Below are 15,307 nucleotides of genomic sequence, written 5' to 3'. Positions count from 1 at the left end.
TGTTGTTGTTGATGTCGTTGTTGTTGGATAGGACAGAGAGAAGTAGAGAGAGGAGGGGAAGACAGAGAAGGGGAGAGAAAGACAGACACCTGCAGACCTGCTTCACCACTTGTGAAGGGACTCCCCTGCAGGTGGGGAACCAGGGGCTCGAAATGGGATCCTTTCGCCAATCCTTATGTTTTGTACCCCGTGTGCTTAACCCGCTGTGCTACCACCTGATCCCTGAAATAATTTTTTTTCCACTGACCAAGATTTTATTATTCAAAACTGCTGGGTGACAATGTGTGTGTGGAAACTATGCTAGAGGGTCAGTCCTGCTGCAGGTCCTCGAGGCCTCAGTGTTGGCACGGAACCCAGCCCCAGGGGACAGGTAAGGCCGCTGCTGGAACAGGGGTCCGGCGGCCGTAGTGTGTCCACCCCAGTCTTGGCCTCATTCCTCTTGTGGAGTCCTGTTGACCATGTGCCCCGGGGTGCATCTGAGTATGAGCTGAGGTCCATGGGGTCTAGCTCCTCATCCTTCTGGCTTGCCTTCTTGCTTTTGGGGTAGGGAGCTAGCTCTTCCTCCCGGCAGTTGTGGCGCCTTTCCTAGCTGTCCTCTCGGTCAGCCTTGTCATAGCCTCAGTCCTAGTCCCGATCCCGCTCCTGTTCCCTCTCTCTCTCCACTTTATCATAGCTACGCTCTCTGTCTTGCTCTGATTTCTCATGGCTCCGATCTGACTTCTCATGGCTTCTCTCTGACTTGTCAGGGCTCTTCTCTGAATTTCGTGGCTCCTGTCCAATGTCTCCTCAGCATCTGTGTTACTGCTCCTGAGATTCTTTTTTTTTAAAGTTTTTTAAAAAAATTAATTTATTTAATTTATTCCTTTTCTGTTGCCCTTGTTGTTTTATTGTTGTAGTTGTTGTTGATGTTGTCGTTGTTGGATAGGACAGAGAAATGGAGAGAGGAGAGGAAGACAGAGAGGATGAGAGAAAGATAGACACCTGCAGACCTGCTTCACCACCTGTGAAGCGACTCCCTTGCAGGTGGGGAGCCGGGGGCTCAAACCAGGATCCTTATGCCAGTCCTTGCGCTTTGTGCCATGTGCGCTTAACCCGCTGTGCTACCGCCGGACTCCCTGCTCCTGAGCTTCTTGGAAGATTTAGTCACAACAGAGTTGGGGTTGTGTGGTGAGAGCCAGGACACATGGTCTGTGTCCACATTCCAGTAATAGGGGAGACCACAGGAAGGGTCAAACACCTTGTACCAGCTTGGTGGCAGGCCCTCCAGCCGGGTGGCCTTGTAATCCACAGGGTCATCATCATAGTCTTCACTATGATCTCCTCCTCTGGTTCAGGTTCCAGATGTTTGAGGATGCCTCTTTTGGCCAGGTGGGTCTGCAGCGCCACGGGCAGTGGCAAAATCGATAGCTAACGGACTGATCCAGCCAGGAAGGAAGCAGAAGGCTGTCACTATGTCATTCATCATCTTTCATGGACCTGTATTCTCCCCACCCACCCACCCACCCCAGAGTCTTTTACTTTGGTGTAATACACCAATTCTATTTCAGGTTCGACTTGTGTTTTCTTTTCTAATCTTGTTTTTCAACTTCGGCCTGAGAGTGAGATCATCCCATATTCATCCTTCTGTTTCTGACTTATTTCACTCAACATGATTTTTTCAAGGTCCATCCAAGATCGGCTGAAAACGGTGAAGTCACCATTTTTTACAGCTGAGTAGTATTCCATTGTGTATATAGACCACAACTTGCTCAGCCACTCATCTGTTGTTGGACACCTGGGTTGCTTCCAGGTTTTGGCTATTACAAATTGTGCTGCCAAGAACATATGTGTACACAGATCTTTTTGGATGGATGTGTTGGGTTCCTTAGGATATATCCCTAGGAGGGGAATTGCAGGGTCATAGCGTAAGTCCATTTCTAGCCTTCTGAGAGTTCTCCAGACTGTTCTCCACAGAGGTTGGACCAATTTACATTCCCACCAGCAGTGCAGGGGGGTTCCTTTGACCCCACACCCTCTCCAGCATTTGCTGATGTTACCTTTTCTGTTGTATGACATTCTCACAGGAGTGAAGTGATATCTCATTGCTGTCTTGATTTGCATTTCTCTGACAGAGACTTGGAGCATTTTTTCATGTGTTTCTCGGCCTTTTGGATCTCTTCTGTGGTGAATATTCTGTCCAAGTCCTCCCCCATTTTTGGATGGGGTTATTTGTTGTCTTGTTGTTGAGTCTGGCAAGCTCTTTATATATGTTGGTTATTAAACTCTTATCTGATGTATGGCATGTAAAGATCTTCTTCCATTCCTTGAGGGGTCTCTTGGTTTGGGTAGTGGTTTCTTTTGCTGTGAAGAAGCTTTTTAATTTGATGTAGTCCCATAGGTTTATACTTGCCTTAGTCTTCCTTGTAATTGGATTTGTTTCATTGATAATGTCTTTAAAATTTATGCGGAAAAAAGTTCTGCCAATATTTTCTTCTAAGTATCTGATAGTTTTTGGTCTAACATCCAAGTCCTTGATACACTTGGAATTTACTTTTGTATTTGGTGAAATACAGTGATTCAGTTTCATTCTTCTGCATGTTTCAACCCATTGTTTCCAACACCATTTGTTGAAGAGACTCTGCTTTCCCCATGTAATATTCTGGGCCCCTTTGTCAAAGATTAGATGTCCATACGTGTGGGGCCTCATTTCTGGGCTCTCAATTCTATTCCACTGGTCAGTGTGTCTGTTCATGTTCCAGTACCAAGCAGTTTTGATGACAATGGCCCTATAATATAGTTTGAGATCTGGGAGTGTGATGCCTCTGGTTCTGTTCTTTTTTCTCAAGATTGTTTTGGCAATTCTAGGTCTTTTCTGGTTCCAGATAAACATTTGTAGCATTTTTTCTATTCTCCTAAAAAATGTGCTTGGGATCTTGATGAGGATAGCATTAAATTTGTAGATGGCTCTGGGTAATATATTCATTTTGATGATGTTAATTCTTCCAACCCATGAACATGGAATATCTTTCCACTTCTTTGTGTCTTTTTCAATTTCTTTGAGTAGTGACTCATAATTTTCAGTATACAAGTCTTTCACTTCTTTGGCTAGGTTTACTCCTAGATATTTTATTGTTTTTTGTTGCTGTAGAAAAAGGAACTGATTTCTGGATTTCAGTTTCTTCTAACTTAGTGTTTGCATAGAGGAATGCCACTGCCTTTTGAATGTTAATTTTATAGCCTGACACATTACTGTATTGCCTGATGATTTCCAAAAGCTTCTTGCTGGATTCCTTAGGTTTTTCCATGTATGCTATCATGTCATCTGCAAATAAGGAGAGTTTGACTTCTTCTCTTCCAATCTGTATGCCTTGAATTCCTTGCTCCTGCCTGATTGCTATGGCAAGAACTTCCAACACTATGTTGAATAGTAATGGTGATAGTGGGCAGCCCTGTCTAGTACCTGATCTGAGGGGAAATGCTTCCAGTTTTTAACCATTGAGTATGATGTTGGCTGTAGGTTTGCTATATATAGACTCCACTATCTTCAGGAGTTTTCCATCTATTCTCATTTTTTGTAGTGTTTTGATCATAAAGGGATGTTGTATTTTGTCAAAGGCTTTCTCTGCATCTATTGATATGACCATGTGGTTTTTGGTCTTGCTTTTGTTGATGTGGTGGATCACATTGATTGATTTACGTATATTAAAGCAACCTTGCATGCCTGGGATAAACCCCACTTGGTCATGATGAACAATCTTTTTGATATACTGCTGTATCCGGTTGGCTAGAATTTTGTTCAATATTTTCGCATCTATGTTCATCAGAGATATTGGTCTGTAGTTTTCTTTTTTGGTTGTGTCCCTGTCTGCTTTTGGTATCAGGGTGATGTTGGCTTCATAGAAGCTGGCAGGGAGTATTCCAGTGTCTTCAATCTTCTGGAAGACTTTTAAAAGTAGAGGTATTAGTTCTTCTTTGAAAGTTTTGTAGAATTCATTTGTAAAACCATCTGGTCCAGGCCTTTTATTTTTGGGGAGATTTTTGATAACTGTTTCAATTTCATTAGCTGTGATGGGCCTGTTCATGTTATCCACTTCCTCTTTACTTAGTTTTGGAAGTTGGTAGATATCTAGGAAATCATTCATTTCTTCCAGGTTCTCTAGCTTGGTGGCATATAGTTGTTCATAGAAGCCTCGCATGATATGTTGAATTTCTGCAATGTCTGTTGTGATATCTCCTCTTTCATTTACTATCTGATTTATTTGGGTCTTCTCCCTTTTTTGTTTTGTGAGTCTAGCTAAAGGTTTGTCGATTTTGTTTACTCTTTCGAAGAACCAACATTTACTTTCATTGATCTTTTGTATGGTTTCCCTATTCTCAATGTTATTTATTTCTGCCCTAACTTTAGTGATTTCTGTCCTTCTGGTTGCTTTAGGATTCCTTTGTTGTTGTTCTTCTAGGTCTTTAAGATGTGCAATCAGGCTGTTTATTTGTGCCTTTTCTTGTTTCCTAATGTGTGCTTGTATAGCTATGAACTTCCCTCTTAGGACTGCTTTAGCTGTGTCCCAAATATTTTGATAGCTTGTTTCTTCATTTTCATTGAACTCTCAAAACATTTTGATTTCTTCCTTGATTTCCTCTTTGACCCAGAAGTTGTTAAGAAGTGTACTGTTGAGCTTCCACATTTTGGGACTGTTACTAATCTTTTGTTGATTGTTAAGTGTTAGTTTAATTCCACTGTGGTCTGAGAAGATGCTTGGGATGATTTCAGTGCTCTTGAATTGGCTGATGCTGTCTTTGTGGCCTAACATATGGTCTATCCTTGAGAATGATCCATGTGTATTTGAGTAAAATGTGTATTCCAGTTTCTTGGGATGAATGACTCTGAAAATGTCCAATAGTTCTAGTTTATCTATCTCTTCATTTAGCTCCCTTATGTCTTTACTGATTTTCTTCCTGGATGATCTGTCAAGTTGAGATAGTGGGGTGTTGAAGTCCCCTACTATGATTGTGTAACTGTTAATATATTTCTGTAGCTCTTTCAGTACAAGTTTGATGTATTTAGATGGCTTCTCATTGGGTGCATAGATGTTAATAATTGTTAAGTCCTCTTGATTGACTGATCCTCTGAGCATTAAGTAGTGTCCATTCTTATCTTTTTTAATCTTATCTATTTTAAAGTCTATCATGTCAGATATGAGAATAGCTGTTCCTGCCCTTTTTTGTGGGCCATTGGCTTGTATGATAGTTTTCCATCCTTTCACTTTAAGTCTGTGTTTGTCTTGTTGGGTTAGGTGAGTTTTCTGTAGACAACATATTGTTGGGTTGTGTTTTCTGATCCATCTTCCTACTCTGTGTCTTTTAATAGGTGAATTCAGGCCACTGACATTTATTGATATCAAAGATTGAAGATATTTTAAAGCCATTCTTGTAGAGTTTTAGAGTGTTTTGATATATGTCCTATTTGTGGTGGTCTGGTTGTTTATAGGAGACCTTTCAGAACTTCTTTCAGGGCAGGCTTGGTGATGGTTGCTTCCTTCAACTGTTGCTTGTCTGAGAAGGTTTTGATGCTTCCATCTAGTCTGAATGACAGTCTAGCAGGATATAGTATTCTTGGCTGAAAGCCTTTCTCATTGAGCACTCGATAGATATCTTGCCATTCTCTTCTGGCCTGTAGTGTTTGTATGGAGAAGTCTGCTGCTAATCTTATGGGTTTTCCTTTGTAGGTGACTCTTTGTTTTTCTCTTGCAGCCTTGAGGATCCTTTCTTTATCCTTATTCCTTTCCATTCTAAGTATGACATGTCTTGGTGTCTTTAGGTCTGGGTTAATTCTGTTTGGGACCCTCTGGGCTTCTTGAATCTTTATGTCTTTGGTGTTGTCTAGACTAGAGAAATTTTCAGCTATTATGTCCTGAAGAATGCTTTCTTCCTCTCCTTCTCTTTCTTCCTCTGGTAAGCCAATAATGCGTATATTGTTTCTTTTGAAGTCATCCCATAGGACTCTGTTGTTGTTTTCAGCATCTCTTAATCTCTTTTTGAGATCTCTTACTTCTTTTTTAGTTGTCTCTAATTCATCCTCAATCTTGCTAATTCTGTCTTCAGCCTCATAGATTCTATTCTCTCTGCCCTCTACTGCTTTCTGGAGTTCATCTATTTTGTTGCCCTGCTCTGATACTGTTTTAGCTTGTTCAGCTAGTTGCATTCTTAGCTCAGCGATTTCAGCTTTCAGCTCTCTAATAACCATGAGATTATTAGAATTTTCTTCCATATTCTCATTTGTTGTTCCTGCATTTCTGATTACAATTTTTTCAAATTCTTTACTCACTCCATTATTATTTCCTTAGCTAATGTTTGGATGTTGAACTCCGATTATTATTTCCTTAGCTAAGTTTGGATGTTGTTTTGTGCTTCACCCTCTGGAGGACTTCTAGCTGGACTCTTGTCCTGGTTCAATTCTCCAATATTTTTTCTTGTTGTTTTAACCATTTTATATATTATGTTATGAGTTCCCTTTATCAGTACTTTTCAAATTATTGATCACTATTGCCTGGATTGACTTGTGTCTAAGTAATTTAATTAAAGGGTTTACCGTGGTGGAAGTTAACAGTTTTTTCAATCCCTGAGTTGGAGCTCAGTGGTGTAAAAGCCTCTTTTTTTTTTTTTCTTCCCTGTAGGCTATGGGAGCCTGAGGGCTTTTAAACTATCAATAGGCTTCTTAGCTTAATCACTGACTCCTGACCAAGAGATAAAGCAGGGTGTGGCAGAGATAATCCAGTGGTTATGCAAAGAGACTTTCACAGCTCCTCAGCTATGCCACCGAGGTATAGATCTTCTCCTGAGTTTCCCGGTTAGATCTCTGTCCCCTGGTGTCCCTCCCTGTTGCTGCTCCAGATTCTGAGGGTAGTAGCAATGGAGACTCAGAGTTGCACTTGGTGAGTCTCTGGGGAGTCCTCTCCTCCCTTCAGCTGTCCCCTTGTTGTGGAGCAGACTGGAGGTGGTGTCTCCACTGATAAACTGTTGAACTGTTAGCAGTCACTTAATCTCTCCTTAGGCCCCTCTCTCCTCTCTGTCACCAGCCACGCGTGTTTGTACTCACGGGTGATTTACTGGGTTCCTGTGGTCATTCTAGTCCTGTCTTGTTTCGGTCCGGGTGGTCTCCTTTGGTATTCCTAGTTGATCCGGGAGAGGAGAGGAGAGAAGAGGAGAGGAGAGGAGAGGAGAGGAGAGGAGAGGAGAGGAGAGGAGAGAAAGAGATCTGCTGCTCGTAGCTCTGCCTCCGTTAGTCCTAGCTCTGCCTCCGAAATAAATTTTAAATATAAAATTTATTTCCACCAGAGAGTTACTGAGGGTGTGTGACTCTACCTCTAGCACTCCTGGCAGACATTGTTTTGCCACAGCGAGAGAGACAGAAAGATATGTCTGGCAGCACTGCTTATGAAGCTGCCCCATTGTGTGGTGCCCCCGTGTGCTGGCCAGGAGCTCACAGCCGAATCCTCCTGCGTGGTGAGGTATACACTCCAGCCGGCGAGCCAGCTGCTGGGCTTAGAGATGGAGCCTAGGATTCCAGAGCATTCTTGTGAGTGTGACCTGGCTCTGCCCTGTGCTGAGAGTGATGGGGCCACTGTGGAGGGAGGACTTGGAGACAGGGTGCTGGCAGCTCCCTCAGGGGTGCCCCTGTGCAGGCAGCAGACTGTGCTGGGGAGGCTGGGCCTTCTCTCTGGCCAGGTCAGTCCCAGAGAGGCCTAGCAGAGAGACCAGACTGTGAACTCAGGGCTTCTGGCCAGGCTGACTGCCCATCCTTGTCAATCTTTAGCTCCCACAGCAAACAGCCCCTCATCCCTGGGTGGCAATTGGGTGTCCTTCAACTCCCTAGCCCTGAGCCCCCAGCCCTGACTGACTCCATTGTCCTGCCACCCCAATGCCCCCTCCCCACGAACCCCATGGACACTCATGGAGGGTGTGTGGCCCCATGACATGAGCCTCCCTGCCTGCCCTGCAGTGGTTGTGCACTGCGAACCACCAGTTCCTGCAGAAATGCCTCCAGTCAGCTTCTGACCTTCCTGGGAGGAGGATGTGGGCCCTCTCTCCTCAGCAGTGCATCAAAGCTCCCAGAGAATGTGGAGGACCCTGATAGCTGAGGCAGGTGGAAGGTGGGTGGCTTAGGACAGCAGGGGCTGCTGGGAGCCACTTGTTGACTCAGGGGCCTCACGAGGACTGGGCTTTCCAGCTCCAGAACGCCCTCAGTGACCGTGACTCAGCCAGGGCTGGTACTCGGGAGCCCCAGACAGCTCTGTAGGCCTGGGGGCTGCCAAGAGACCCGAGACAGGGACTGGCAGGTCTCCCCAGCCCCATCCACAGAGCAGCTGTGCAGAGGCCTCTGTGCTGGGCTCCGAGAAAGCTCTTAGCACCTGTCTGCTCCACCGTCCCCCACCCAGCTTCATGGAACTAGTCCATGCTGACGAGGCCCAGGAATTCACTGTCACACAACTTGGCATGAAAAGAAGTCGGCTTTATTGGTTTTCTTGGTGTCCACAGATAAAAGGAGGAGCATCACAGGAGAAGGGAGGGGCATGATTGGAATCACACAGGCACGTCCCCTCTTTGTGCAGGTGGGAGAGGGTCCCAGGAAGACCAGGGGCTCCATTGGGCACGGGCAGGAAGGGCCTAAATTCCCCAACCTTGCTGCTTCCCATGACTCTTAAAAAGAAAGACCAGGACTGGAAGTGGGAGCTCATCTCTTTATCTGTAGGAAGCTCCTGACCCCCCACCTCTGGCCTGGATTTCCAGGGGGCTTGGGTTGGGTTTCCCCAGGGCTTGGCAGCCTAGGCTGAGTGGGGGGGCGGGGCAGTCCCCAGGCCTGGAATGCAAGGGCCTGGCCCCTGGTGCTGGCCCTGGAGTGCATTCACCCTGGCCTCCAGGCTGTGGGCCAGGCGCGTCAGGCCCCAAAGTGTGTCGAGCATGGCCTGCACTTCCAGGGCCAGAGTGGAGACAGTGGCCTCCTGGGGCTCCTGGGGCTCCTGGGGCTCCTGGGCTCCCTGCCGACTCTGGTGGGACTCCAGGAGGCTGTGCAGGGTGGTCTGAGACTGGCTGAGAGCATGAACCAGGGCCTGGCCCTCCTGGATCAGGCTGTGGAGACGAGGGTCGGGGCTGGAGGACTGGTTTCGGAGGCGGCTGACATTTTGCAGGCGGGAGATGGCTGACTCCTGCAGTCTGCGGAACTGTCCGGTTGGGGGGGGGGGAAACACAGCAGGGTCACAGTAGGTAGGAACCTGCCACCACCCAGCTGACCAGACCCCGTGAGAGGGCACCAAGCTCACACAGCCACCAGCACCCCAGGCTACCGGCTGTCCTCCCCACACTGAGGCCCAGCTGTCCCTGGACTGTAGACACACAGCTGGGCGCCTCTTGTGGGGCACCCCTTAGGCCTCATGCAGCAGGGTCCTGGGGAAATCATCATGACCCACACAGGAGTTCCAGCTCCAGGCCCTCACATCCCACTGTCCCACAGCCCCTCCAGTCTCTGAGCCACCCAGCCTAAGTCCAGGTGCTCAAGTGGTGCCTACATCCATGCCCAGTGGTGCCTCCACGGAATCTGCCGCCAGACCCTCACTTGCCCGCTGAGGGACTGACCTTCAGCACTTTCTCCTCAAGTCTGCGCAGGCCCTCCAAGAAGGGCTTCTGGGTCCCAGCAGGCTTGGATTCCTGCGACAGGGCCCCATGAAGACACAGGACCACGGCGACCAAGAGCGAGGCCCACAGCCTGGCCTGGCAGCTCATCCTAGCAGCAGTGAAGTGGGAGTCGGCTAGGTGATACTCCTTCTGGAACTCTCCCTGGTCCTGTCTTCCCGTGCAGAGGCAGCCTCGCTTCTGTGGCTGTCAGGCTGGGAGTCCTTAAAGAAGGCTGGGCCTGGAGCCCCCAGGCTCTGCATTATCCCTTCAAGCCCCGGGGCTCTACAGAGTCACAGATTCCTCAGGAGACTAGCTGAGGCAAGACAGTGTCTCTGGAAACCCAACAGGGTTCAATCTGGGTGACCTGATCAGGGTAGTGGAAGCTCTTCCAGAAGCCTCAGGCACATGTCACCACCAAGCAGGGCACTGGTAGAAGCCAGTTCACCCCTGGAACCCAGCTCCTGTCTGTACACAGGGAAACCTGATTCACCCTGAAAGGAGGTGTGGCACATGGAGGGAGCCATCTTCACTTCTTCTGGGGTGTGCAGATGGAATTGAAGGGTGTCCCCTAAAGAGAGGCCCACTCCCCACCTTGTCCTTTGTGAGTGCAACTCCATTTGGATCGAGGGCCTGGCTAGCGTTGGAACACAATAGCCTGAGCCTGGCATGGTCCCACTAGTTCCCATCACCTCAAATAAGAAATAAGGCTCTTTCCTCCCCCTACACAAGCTGATGATCCCCCCACTCTCACTCCCAACTTTCTTTTGAAAAAGAGTTTATTCCCCACCTGCAGGGGAGTCACTTCATAGGCGGTGAAACAGGGCTGCAGGTGTCTGTCTTTCTCTCCCCCTCTGTCTTCCCCTCCTCTCTCCATTTCTCTCTGTCCTATCCAACAATCACAACACCTATAACAACAATAGTAACTACAACAATAAAAATAACAAGGGCAACAAAAGGAATAAATAAATCGGTATTTTTTAAAGAACAGAAAAGAAGAAAACAGTGTCCTAGGAGTGGCTAGACTGTTCCTCCTCTGTGTCTCTGTGCAGACATCAGCCATCAGCCATGAGGTTTGGGCTCTTGCAGTTCATTTAGGGTGATGTTTATCTAGAAGTCCCCAAATTTACCATGTCTTTATTTTTTTATTATTTATATTTTGTCATCTCCAGGACTACACTGCTCTGGAATGGCTTTTTCAGTTCGAGACAGAGACAGAGAGAAGAACCATAGCACCAGGCCAGCCAGATTGCTGACTTGGGTATTCTGCTGCTCTGCCATGTGCAAGACACAGGTTCAAGGCCGGCTCCCACCCCATTGAAAGAAGCTTTAGCGCTGTGGTCTCTCCCTCTTTCTACTTCTATTAAAAAATGAAGTAAAATAAAAGGGGGTATATGTCATAATGGTTATGCAAACAGACTCTCCTGCCTGAGACTCTAAAGTCTCAGCTTCAGTCCCTCACATCACCTTAAGCCAGAGTTGATCAGGGCTCCGGTTAAAAAAAAAAAAAAAACTCACCCCCTCTGTCTTCCCCTCTTCTCTCCATTTCTCTCTGTCCTATCTAACAATGACAACATCAATAACAACTACAATAATAACTACAACAAAATAAAAAACAACAAGGGCAACAAAATTAATTAATTAATTAACTAAAAAAAATGAATGAATAAGGGAGTTGGGCTGTATCTAAACAAGTTAAGTGCAGGTGGTACAAAGCACAAGGACCAGCCTAGGTATCCCGGTTCGAGCCCCGGGCTCCTCACATGCAGGGGGGTCGTTTCACAGGCTGTAAGCAGGTCTGCAGGTGTCTGTCTTTCTCTCCTCTTCTCTGTCTTCCCTTCCTCTATCGATTTATCTCTGTGCTATCCAACAACAACAGCCAAAACAACAACAACAACAAGGAAAAACAACAAGGACAACTAAAGGAGGAAAAAATAGCCTCCAGGAGCGGGGAATTCATAGTGCAGGCATCGAGCCCCAGTGATAGCCCTGGAGGCAAAATAAAATAAAATAAAATAAAATAAAATAAAATAAAATAAAACGAAAAAATAAGTTAGAGAGAGAAAGGAAGAAAGAAGTGCACGAACCCCAGCACACGAGGAGACATGTAGGGTATGGGTTACATAGCACACATGACAAGCTTAGCCTGTGGTTATCTTCTTTACAGATCTGGGGAAATGTGGGGAATTGTTTATCAGTCTCTCTCTATCTCTCCGGAGATGCCTTGGAAATGTTTAATGGTCTCTATCTCTCCGGAGATGCCTTTCTTAATGCTTAATGGTCGCTGTCTCTGTTCCTGTTGACTCAGGGCCATGGGTTCAACTTCCAGTAATGGTCCTGAATTCCAGGACCTGTTTTTCTGCAACTGGGGCCTATGTCATTTCTGCAGTTTTTGGAGCCTGTCGTGGAGTCACTGCAGTCTGCATCCATCAACACCTGCAGAACTGCTTCACAGCTGCAGGTCTCGGGGTTGGGGGCTAAACCCAGATCCTTGCGCATGGTGATATGTGCATTTAACCAGGTGCAACACTGCTCAGACCTCTTACTGTCCCATATAGAGAGAAAAGATGGTTCTTGTCCCTCACACCAAAAGTAATGAGAAGAAAAGAGGGACCTGAGCCATTGAGGATGGTGAGTGTCAAGCACCCTGGCAGAGGGATCCAGCTGAGACTCCGGGCAATTGAGGCACGGCCTCCTTTGGTCTGAGACCATGTGCCCTGACCCCACAGGGGACCTGCACCCTCAGCAGTGACTGGCTGCCAAAGGCTGGGAACTCGATCCTGAGATGCATGAGCGGGACGGCTGCCACTTGAAAGTGGGCAGCAGGGTAGAGCAGGACTTAGAAACCTGTGCTGTGGTCCTGAGTTTGATCCCCAGCATTGTGTGTGCCAGAGTGATGCTCTGATTCCCTCTGTTGCTCTCTTGTTAATAAATCTTCAACAGTCTGGGACCTGTTGAGTGGATAATGTATCAGGAGTCCTGAGCTGGATCCCCCACATTGCATGTGCCAGAGTGATGCTCTGGTTCCCTCCCTCCCCCCACCTCTCTCCACACCCCCCACCTCTCACAAATCTTTCTTTTACTTTTTTATTATCTTTGTTTATTGGATAGAGACAGTCAGAAATCAAGAGGGAAAGGGGTGATAGAGAGGGAGAGAGACAGAGAGATCCCTGCAGCCCTGCTTCACCACTTGCAAAGTTTCTCCCTGCAGTTGGGGACCTGGGTCCTTGTGCTCAACCGGGTGTGCCACCATGCCACCCCATAAAATTTTCTTTTAAAAAACAATAACAAAATAATAACAATAAAATTAAACAGAATGATGGGGCCAGAGAGGTAGCTCAGGCTAAGGCCTCAGAAGTCCCAGGTTCAATCCCCAGTACTTATGTGCTCTGGTCTCTCTCCCCCTCTCCACTCTCTTGTTTATTTACTCTGTTAGTAAATAAATCTTAGGGCTGGGGACACTGTACAATGGCTATATGAACAATATTCATGCCTGAGCCTCTGAGGTCTCAGGGTCCATCTTAATAGCATGATCAGCCAGAACCAAGCAGTGCTCTGGTAAAGAAAGAGTTTTTTTTAAGTTTATTTTACCGGGACCAAGTGGTGGCTTACCTGGCTAAGCGCACATGTTACAATGTGCAAGGACCCAGGCTCAAGCCTCTGCTGCCCACCTGCAGAGGGGTCGCTACACAAGCAGTGAAGCAAGTGTCTATCTTTCTCTCTCCCTCTCTCGATTTCTGTCCTATCCAACAACAATAATAATAACAACCAGGGCAACAAAAATGGGAAAGATAGCAGTGGATTCATAGTGCAGGCACTGAGCCCCAGCAATAACCCTGTAGGCAAAAAATTATATATATATATATATATATTAGAAAGAGGGGGCCAGGCAGTAACACAGCTGGTTAAGCTCTTGTGGCATGAAGTGTAAGGACCGTCGGAAGGATCCTGGTTCGAGCCCCTGGCTCCCCACCTGCAGGGGGGTTGCTTCACAGGCCATAAGCTAGTTTACAGATGTCTATCTTTCTCTCCCCCTCTCTGTCTTCCCTTCCTCTATCGATTTATCAATTTATCTCCAACGACAGCCAAAACAACAATAACAACAATGAAAAACTTCTCATGGCTGAGACTCCTAAGTCTCATGTTCAATCCCCCGCACTACCATAAGCCTGAGCTGAGCAGTGCTCTGGTGTTTCTCTCTCTCTCTCTCAAAAATAAAATTAATAAAAAAGGAAATAAATAAATATTAAAAAAAAAACAATGAAAAACAACAAGGACAACTAAAGGGGGAAAAATAGCCTCCAGGAGCAGTAGATTCATAGTGCAGGCACCGAGTCCTAGAGATAGCCCCGGAGACTAAATAAATAAATAAAATTAGAGAGCGAAAGGAAGAAAGTAAAAGTGCACGTATCTAAATTCAAGAGGTTGTATATTTCAGTTCTGTGTTCAAGGACTCTCATTGCTATATATATATATATATGTATATGTATATGTATATGTATATGTATATGTATATGTATATGTATATGTATATGTATATGTATACATACATTTTTTTCCCTTTTGTTGCCCTTGTTGTTTAACATTGTTGTGGTAATTGATTTCGTTGCGGTTGGATAGGACAGAGAGAAATGGAGAGAGGAGGGGAAGACCGAGAGGGGGAGAGAAAGATAGACACCTGCAGACCTGCTTCACCGCCTGTGAAGCGACTCCCTTGCAGGTGGGGAGCCAGGGGCTTGAACCCGGATCCCTTACACCAGTCCTTGCGCTTTGTGCCACATGTGCTTAACCCGCTGCACCACTGCCTGACTCCCTACATATATATATTTTTTTTAAATAAACTTTATTTGTTCATTTTTCCCTTTTGTTGCCTTTGTTGTTTGTCATCATTGTTGTTATTATTGTTATTGGATAGAGAAATGGAGAGACGAGGGGAAGACAGAGAGGGGAGAGAAAGACAGACATCTGCAGACCTGCTTCACTGCCTGTGAAGCGACTCCCCTGCAGGTGGGGAGCCAGGGGCTCAAACCAGGGATTCTGATGCAGATCCGAATGCTTTCTGCCACGTGCGCTTAACCTGCTGCGCCAATGCCTGGCTCCCTCTCATTGCTCTATTTTACATCTCTTACCAAGGATCTACATTTCTCTGAAAGACAACTACCAGACAGTTTTCTGCATATGTACAAAGAATTAAAACACATGAACTTTTAAAATATTTATTAATGAGTAACCCTAGCGAGGAAGAACCTGGCATCACTCTCATACATGTGCTGCTGGGGATGGGATTCAGGATTTGAGTGTCCAATACTTTATCCACTGCACCACCTCCCAGGCCATAAACTTTTAAAAAATTTTATTTATTTATTTTAAAAAAGGAGACATTAACAAAGCCATAGGATAAGAGGGGTACAACTCCACACAATTCCCACCACCAGATCTCCATATCCCATCTCCTCCCCTGATAGCTTTCCCATTCTTTATCCCTCTGGGAGTATGGACCCAAGGTCATGGCCAGTTGCAGAAGGTGGAAGGTCTGGCTTCTGTAATTGCTTCCCACTAAACCTGGGTGTGACTGGTTGATCCATACTCCCAGTCTGCCTCTCTCTTTCCCTTGTAGGGTGGGTCTCTGGGGAAGCAGAGCTCTAGGACACATTGGTGGGGTTGT

General features: G+C 46.3%; 1 protein-coding gene and 1 pseudogene across 1 annotated transcript; both read right to left on the bottom strand.

Annotated features, from left to right (window-relative positions):
- Positions 1-267: 267 nt before the first annotated feature.
- LOC132533198 (polyglutamine-binding protein 1-like) lies at positions 268-1,395 on the bottom strand (annotated as a pseudogene).
- Positions 1,396-8,798: 7,403 nt separating this feature from the next.
- On the bottom strand, positions 8,799-9,836 carry PTX4 (pentraxin 4). Its single transcript, XM_060174076.1, has 2 exons — positions 9,607-9,836; positions 8,799-9,194 (listed from the first exon to the last, which is right to left on the bottom strand). The coding sequence occupies exons 1-2, from the start codon at positions 9,751-9,753 to the stop codon at positions 8,799-8,801; spliced, it is 543 nt and encodes a 180-aa protein (XP_060030059.1). The 5' UTR covers positions 9,754-9,836.
- Between the last annotated feature and the right edge of the window lie 5,471 nt (positions 9,837-15,307).

This window comes from Erinaceus europaeus, chromosome 15 (genome assembly GCF_950295315.1).
Source record: "Erinaceus europaeus chromosome 15, mEriEur2.1, whole genome shotgun sequence".
Classification (NCBI taxonomy): Eukaryota; Metazoa; Chordata; class Mammalia; order Eulipotyphla; family Erinaceidae; genus Erinaceus; species Erinaceus europaeus.
This window is presented reverse-complemented; position numbering and strand designations above follow the sequence as displayed.

Excerpts from the sequence above, each read along its gene's own strand:
- PTX4 (XM_060174076.1), bottom strand. The coding sequence starts at position 9,753 with ATGAGCTGCCAGGCCAGGCTGTGGGCCTCGCTCTTGGTCGCCGTGGTC. Across the intron at positions 9,195-9,606 it reads TTGAGGAGAAAGTGCTGAAG|TTCCGCAGACTGCAGGAGTC; the intron begins GTCAGTCCCTCA and ends CCAACCGGACAG.